This window comes from Orbicella faveolata, unplaced genomic scaffold, assembly GCF_042242905.1.
Source record: "Orbicella faveolata isolate gen_17 unplaced genomic scaffold, um_ofav_v1 contig_1, whole genome shotgun sequence".
Lineage (NCBI taxonomy): Eukaryota > Metazoa > Cnidaria > Anthozoa > Scleractinia > Merulinidae > Orbicella > Orbicella faveolata.
Window position 1 is genome coordinate 18,286,501 of NW_028301536.1, and position 6,000 is coordinate 18,292,500.

The 6,000-nt window shown below is 40.4% G+C and overlaps 1 protein-coding gene and 1 long non-coding RNA gene across 2 annotated transcripts in view; both read right to left on the reverse strand.

The window, feature by feature from the left end:
* Positions 1 to 6,000, reverse strand: part of LOC110067356 (uncharacterized) — a 31,464-nt gene that overhangs the window by 21,712 nt on the left and 3,752 nt on the right. The window contains exon 3 of the long non-coding RNA XR_002298670.2: positions 4,657 to 4,786. This is a non-coding gene — a long non-coding RNA (uncharacterized LOC110067356). The remainder of the gene's footprint in view (positions 1 to 4,656; positions 4,787 to 6,000) is intronic.
* Positions 61 to 4,714, reverse strand: LOC149118290 (uncharacterized). The gene is made up of 4 exons (XM_089284088.1): positions 4,657 to 4,714; positions 1,627 to 2,127; positions 627 to 1,510; positions 61 to 66 (listed from the first exon to the last, which is right to left on the reverse strand). Exons 1-4 carry the CDS (start codon positions 4,712 to 4,714, stop codon positions 61 to 63), a joined length of 1,449 nt encoding a protein of 482 aa, XP_089140214.1.

Here is a 6,000-nt window from a genome sequence, read left to right on the forward strand (position 1 = left end):
GATCTTTCTGGGCCGCTTTTCCATTAACATTTGTCAATAGTTTGGTACAAAATAACTTTATTAAAGCTGATATATTCATCAAAACTTGTCAGACATAAATCAAGAGTACGGATCTAATAGCATCTTTCGTATGCGGAGCTACAAAGCTAGTGTAGCAAGCAGAAAAAAGCATATAAGATGTGGATCGCGTGAAACGTGATCAACGGTCGCGCAGCGCGAAAGAGGAGCGCGAGCGAGAAGTTCGGGCGAGACGCGCGAGCGCGGAACGCGCAGAGTACCTTTGACAAACCTTTGGCCTGCGTCACAGGCATCTTCGACCACGTCTTTAGCAAACCTTTCACCCGAATCGCAGACAAATTTGATTACACTTTTGACCCGCCTTTGACAGTGCGCAAAGGCGTATCAAAGGATCACCTTTAACTCTAAAAACACAGGCGTTCAAAGGTGAGTAAAAACGGCCTTTCACGCCTTTGATTTGGTGGTAAAGGTTTATTCACAGATGATCTTTGATTCGCGTCACAGATCGTCAAAAGCGTGCAAAAGCGACCTTTACAAAACCTTTAACAACACATTTGACGCGCGGTAAAGGCGATTTTTCGTGCCGTGATAGGTAAATGGGGGCTCACTTGGAGTGACCTGTCTTGTGGCAGGTTTGCCATCTTCAGCTCTCCAACTGGTGCTTGTTGCTTTCTGCAGCTGAAACAGTCATTGAGGGTCCTTTTCACTGCAGATCTTCCCTTCACAATCCAGAATCTTTCTCTGATCATGGAGAGTACATGTTCCATGCCAGAGTGTCTGGAAGTGTGATGGTAGACGCTGATAATCAAACGAACAACGTGGTGTGAGGCTGGCAGAATTATTGGGTGCTTTGCATCCAACTGAAAGGGTGCCTTTTCTAGCCGTCCTCCTCCACGTAGTAGACTGTCCGTCAACTGAGGGTCGAGCTTGAAGATTCTACTTGATTTCTTGACTTGAGCTATCTTGGGTTTGGCAGCACCTTCCCTTTCAACTTTGATGCTTGCGACTTTTAGAGTGGCGATCTCTTTCTTGAAGCTTTCTTTTTGTACTTGTGTTAGGATTTCTCTTTCAGCCTTGTTCATTTCTTCTACGGTCATTGGCTCTATTCTTGCTGCATTGTTGAGGGGCATGGGTCCTGACTTGCAACATACAACAGCCCTTCTTAGGTTAGCTCGGTAACGCAGTATCCACGCCACAAACTTCTTTAAGCGGTCCCATTGGGAAAAGCATCTGAAGAGTTGACCAAGGGTCAACCCTGCTTCAGCGTTGGTAGAAAACACTTGTGGTTCTCTCTTGATCTCTGGGTTATTCTCTGCAACCGTTGATACCGAATACTGTTGGTTTGGCCATGCATCTTCTGATTTCCAAAGGAAATCTGGTCCTCGCATCCAACGTTTGTTCTGCAGCAAAGCTTCAGCTGAGAGGCCACGCAAGGTATCGTCGGCTGGGTTCTGTTTAGTGCCAACGTGTTTCCACTGAGGAGGTGAGGGGACTTCGTGGTAGCAACGCAATTTGCCACGAAAGTGTGAAACCGCTTGTCTTCATTGGTGATGTAGCCCAAAACACAGGTACTATCTGTCCAGAAGATAGACTGATTGACTGGTATACCAATTTCCTTCATGACCATTCCATCCAATTGCATTGCCACTATGGCTGCTGAGAGCTCCAGGCAAGGGATCGTCAACTGCTTTAGTGGGGATAACCGGGATTTGCCAATGATGAAGGAGCAGTGGACGTCATCTTTACTGTTGGTGAGGCAGAGATAGGTTACAGTGCCATATGCATGCTGGGAAGCATCTGCGAAATGGTGCAGCTGACGGGAGGTGACTTCCCCAAAGTTGATGGGCTTGAAACAGCAGTTGACTTTAAGGTCTTTAAGCCTGGGAAGCTCATCGAGCCAATTTCTCCAGCATGTGAGGTCCTCATCTGATATGGGGTCATCCCATCCAAGATTCTTGCAACATAGGTCTTGAAGCAATGCCTTCGCCGGCAGAGTAAATGGAGCTGCAAACCCTAATGGGTCACAGACGGAGCTGACCACAGATAGAATTCTGCGTGTTGTTGTTGTTGTTGTTCCCAGTCGCACTTCGTCGCCTTTGTTGATTGGACCTTCGTTAGAAGGGAGGTTCCCATCGTTGTGTAAATAGGATTACGTAACAATCACCCATGGAAAAATCAAATGAACAGATTGAGAAGTTTGAATCTAACATTGACGTTTACCATTGGAGTGATGCATCACCCTGTTTTGATGAAGTTTCAAACAAATCTGAGATGACAGCAACCAAAACAATGCCATTTTTAAGAAGACATCAGAAAATTGGCTATTTTTAGCACTTAATGTTTATGCTAAAAATCCCTCTGAATTGACTGGTCAAACTGGATTCTTAGTTACATGTATCTTGTTTATTGCCATAGGGTATGTTGTTTCAAAACAAACACAAAGGCACACTATACAAGGAATTAAGTCTTCCCTGGGAAGACCAAGGCTCATTTGTCAGTCACCATTGGCGTGCGCAGGCCAAATTCAAAATGACAGGCAATTTGAGTACACAAAAGGTATGCTGTAAGTGAATTTAAGTGTCTTTACTGACAGTCTTTATTTGCCATAAAATTAAAACATCTTTATGTACCAAAAATTAGTACTTCACAGATTACTATTTTATTGGACGAATCTTTAATCGAGGAGCTTACCGGTTGGTTTGGTTCAATTTGATCACAAGAACAAGTTTTTCATACGAAGCGAGGAGCTATTGTACTCCAAACAAAAAAACTTACAGAAAAGTAATTATAATTATGATAATTATTTTCTGACTGTTTCTGGTTACGTTTTATTCAGTTTTGATGATTATAACAAATACCAAGCATTTGCTGCTGTTCTCTTCATCATCCGCCATCTTTATTTATTGGGTGAATTCAAATTAGGGAGAGGAGTTTTATGCCCTTTTATAGCACATGGCAGGCACTGCTCTTCTCAAAAAACGAACTCTTCCTTAGAACATAGTATCTATGCATTGCCCTTCTGCAGTAGTAATGTGAAACAAAATAGGTTGGAAGGACAAAATTTTAAAAAAAGAGAACGGTAAATGTACAAAGGTTTCAAGCTGTAGGTTTCATGTGGGCCTCTCCAGGTTCTAATCAGATGACATTCCCAGCAACCAGGAGCGCCACATAAGTTTAAAAATAATTATTATGAGTCAGTATACTTCACAGACATGCTTTGCCACTCACGCGTCCAGCTGTCTCTGCTGGGGAAGAACGTAGACCGGACACGAGAGAGTGGCAGAAATCAAGCCTATAGCTAGGCAGACTTAGATATAATTATACTTTTAAATTGTGCCGAAGGAATTATTACCATGTATAAATAAAGTTTATCAATCAATGGGTATTTCCTACAAATTATGCAATTCCACCTCACTGCACATGCTTCGATTCAAAAAGTCTTGAAGAAGTATTAATAAGCAACCAGAAAATGAATGAAACAAGTTTTGTAGGGCTTAAATACAAACAATTATAATTACTAATAAAACTTATCACTGGACTGAGAGTTTGCAATATAGAAATAATATATTAATTATGATTTACATTAATTTGAGTCAGAATATTATGTCTCTGTAACATAATTGTCCCCTCTGCAACAAAAGGTAACCTGATTTTTTGCATGCATGTAATAGTCTATCAACATTTTGATATAATTCAATTTACCCCTCGCCATAAATCAGAAGTTCCCACACTGGCAACTTCACAGCATTCCTTGGACCAAAATAAACAAACCTCAATGGTGTAAAAATGTTGCAGAAAGGACATTAATTTTGTGAGAACATCAGTTCTACAGCTTACAAAGGATTATGGAATACCAGCCAGGCTGAAAGTCCCAATTATACAGATTTTGCTTACAAATTATGTACATTTGGTCTACAGTTCTTTTGTTTTCTTTCAGTTTTTTTTAACTGATTGCAAAAGTAATAATAAAATGTCCTCTCCGCAACATATGTTTATGTTAATTTATGAAATAATGACGATAACTCTTAAAAATCTTACTTTTTCTGCATTAGCTACAACCCCATTTGACTACAGCACAGTCCAAAAATGGGAGCTATTTAAGAGAGTTTTGGTTACCCTTTCTTTGTCCAAAATACCATGGAATGACCCATATACTTTAGGTACCGTGTTAAGACAACCAGCAGTTGCTGCCAGCTCACTAGTGTTTGAAACATTTAACATACATGTATCAAGTCCTGTCCAGCAGTGGAAGTTGATTTATTTCTTAACCAAGTTGAATTCACAATGGAAGTGGCTACTTCTCGATTCTCTCAGGTGCCTACATTGTCCCATTATTGCTAGCCAAGGCCCACCAAGTAATAAAACTATATTATTAGGGGACTTTAGACTTGAGTACGATTACAAGATCGAGTATGATAACGACTTTTCAATTCTAGTTTTCAGGCTTCACATTATCATGACACATATCCATTTATCCCATGAGCTACCCTTGCTACCTAAACCCAGCATGAAGAACTAGGGCTCTGGAAATGTCACTGATTTGAAAATCAAAAATCGTACTCGTGCTCAATCGTAGTCCAATCTAAAGCTCCCAAATAATAACTGCTCCAACCCAAAACAGAGCAACTTGTGGCTCACCTTGGATGGGACCATCATCCCTCTCCACACCTCTCCATACCATACATCTCTTGTCCATTGTCTCTCCATACCAGTTGATCTCAGTACATGCACAGTGCAGCTCTTTTCATTGTCTCTTTCTTACATGTATCTAACAATAAAGAGGAAATGTTCTGATTACCAAAAGCAGTTGACATGTATGGACATTGTTATGATTGAGGAAAAGGAGAAAACATCAAGGACTTGAAAAAGTTCAATTAGAGGCTTTTTAATTGAAGGTAAGGAAAAGGGAAGAAGAAGATAAATGTGCTAACAATATTTTAACACATTTATCTGCTTTATTCCATTTCCCCACCTCTAGGTTGAATTCAAATCTTGTATCCAGCACTGCAATAATCCCTTACAGTCAACTCACAAATATACAAAGGACTGTGGGCAAGTCAGACCACTCTGTACAAAAACATTCAAGGCCATTGGACAGTACAGTGATTTTCATAGTATGTGCAGTGTACTAACACACTAAAGGACTGAATAGGCTGTACTTGTATGTGCAATATGTGATGCAACACACAATGTAAAATTTAATATTAGATTTAGGAATAAACTCATTTTTGTCGGGAGGTATTTTTAAAAACAGATACATGTATTAACTAGTATACATGTGTGCAATGGTTCAAACTTATCTAAAAATGCTGTTTTAAAAAAGTGCCAACAACTAGTTAATTTCAAACAACCACGAACATTTCTCAATGTCATTTCTTTCGTTTAAATACATGTAAGTTGTGTCAACGCCTGAGACGCACATGGAGATTGGGTGCCCAGGAACCTGGAGGCTGGAGCTGCTGACCCCAAACCCAGGTACATGTAGCAAGAGCATCGCAAAAGCCTGCCCTACCTGAAACCTAGCCATGAGCCCCGCCTGCCATACCCAGCCCCAGCGCAAGCACCCATCACACAGAGCCAGGAGCTCAGTAGAAATAATAAAAATAAACAATTTTATAAGCAGCAATAATAATAATAATAATAACAACAACAACAACAATAATAATAATAAATAACAAAATAACAATAAAAACACTAATAGAGTAATAATAAATAAGGTAATAATAATACAGGGAGGGATAGGAGGGTGGGAGAAAACACTAAAAAGCTCCAAAACTGATCAAGACGCCCCAAACACAAAGCACACTAAAAGTACAACCATAAATTGCAACAATAAATCGCTGACCAGGGGGCACAGGAAACTGCTCCGCACCAGGCCCACAACAGTAATGCAAACCCTAGCAACAAAACAAACACAACAGCATGCAACCAAAAACGCTAATAGATGCAAACGCCATGCCAACTACTGAGCAACATGCTCCT